General features: G+C 46.5%; 1 protein-coding gene across 1 annotated transcript in view; it reads right to left on the bottom strand.

Moving 5' to 3' along the window:
* Window positions 1-399: 399 nt before the first annotated feature.
* Window positions 400-921, bottom strand: part of cnga1a (cyclic nucleotide gated channel subunit alpha 1a) — a 3,003-nt gene continuing 2,481 nt past the window's right edge. The window contains exon 6 of the mRNA XM_030788316.1: window positions 400-921. This exon is cut by the window's right edge and continues 959 nt beyond it. Within this exon, the coding sequence (XP_030644176.1) occupies window positions 400-921 (522 nt within the window).

The following is a 921-nucleotide window of genomic DNA, read 5'->3' as shown; positions in this document are numbered from 1 at the left end:
AAAACAGTGGAACTAACTGAGGCTCAAAGCACTCCCCTGTAGCGTTTTGTAAGAGCACTCAGCAACAGGGAACACTGTTGTTTTGCTGCTCCCTTGTGGTCAAATTGGTATAATGCAAAAGAGTAGGTGAACCCACAACAACACAAGAAAAGAACAGACCCTTCGATGGAAAACTGAATTCAGTCCACTATTTTGATATTAAAAAGGAAAAAAAACAACAGTTCTCCAAATTGGAGCTGAAGATGAATGCCTTCCCTTTGTATTGTACTTTGGAATCTTTCAGGTGTTGAAAATTGTCACAGTTTTTGTCCTTGGCGAGCTCTGTCACCAACTCATATATACATCTCTGTTATGTATTAGGTCCAGTTAAAAAGGCTGGGCTTGTCTGCAGCCATGCTATCACTCCTTCTTCTCCTCTCCTTGCTCCTCCTCTTTCTTCTCTTCCTTCGGTTCCTCAGCCTTCTCTTCCGCCTCCTCCTTTACGACTACCTCCTCCTCTTTCTTTTCTTCTTCTTCCTCTTCTTCGTCTTCTTCCACTTCCTCTCCGGCATAGCGCTCTATTTGGATGATGCGGCGTTTAAGTTTGCGCTGTGTGGTCTCATGGTCACCCAGCAGCTTTTTCAGCTTGATGGTCATAAGCTCCAGAGTGCTATACATACGGCTCACGCGGTCCTCCATGTCTCTCTCATCAGGCTTCAGATTGGCTGGGTCCAGGTCTATCAAACCGTCCTTTAGCAAGATCTGCCTTCCTTTCTCTTCCAACATGCTCTTGGCATCTGGATACTCCGTCAAAGCCTCCATCAGATCATCTTTCGACAGGCAGAAGAGTTCGGAATATCCGATGCTGCGGATGTTGGCCGTCCTCCGGTTTCCCGCCTTGCTGCCTTTGATGTTTAGGATGCTGATCTCGCCGAAGTAGCT

This window comes from Chanos chanos, chromosome 11 (genome assembly GCF_902362185.1).
Source record: "Chanos chanos chromosome 11, fChaCha1.1, whole genome shotgun sequence".
NCBI classification, from domain to species: Eukaryota; Metazoa; Chordata; class Actinopteri; order Gonorynchiformes; family Chanidae; genus Chanos; species Chanos chanos.
The sequence above is the reverse complement of the archived record's forward strand: the minus strand, read 5'-3'. Positions and strand labels throughout refer to the sequence as shown.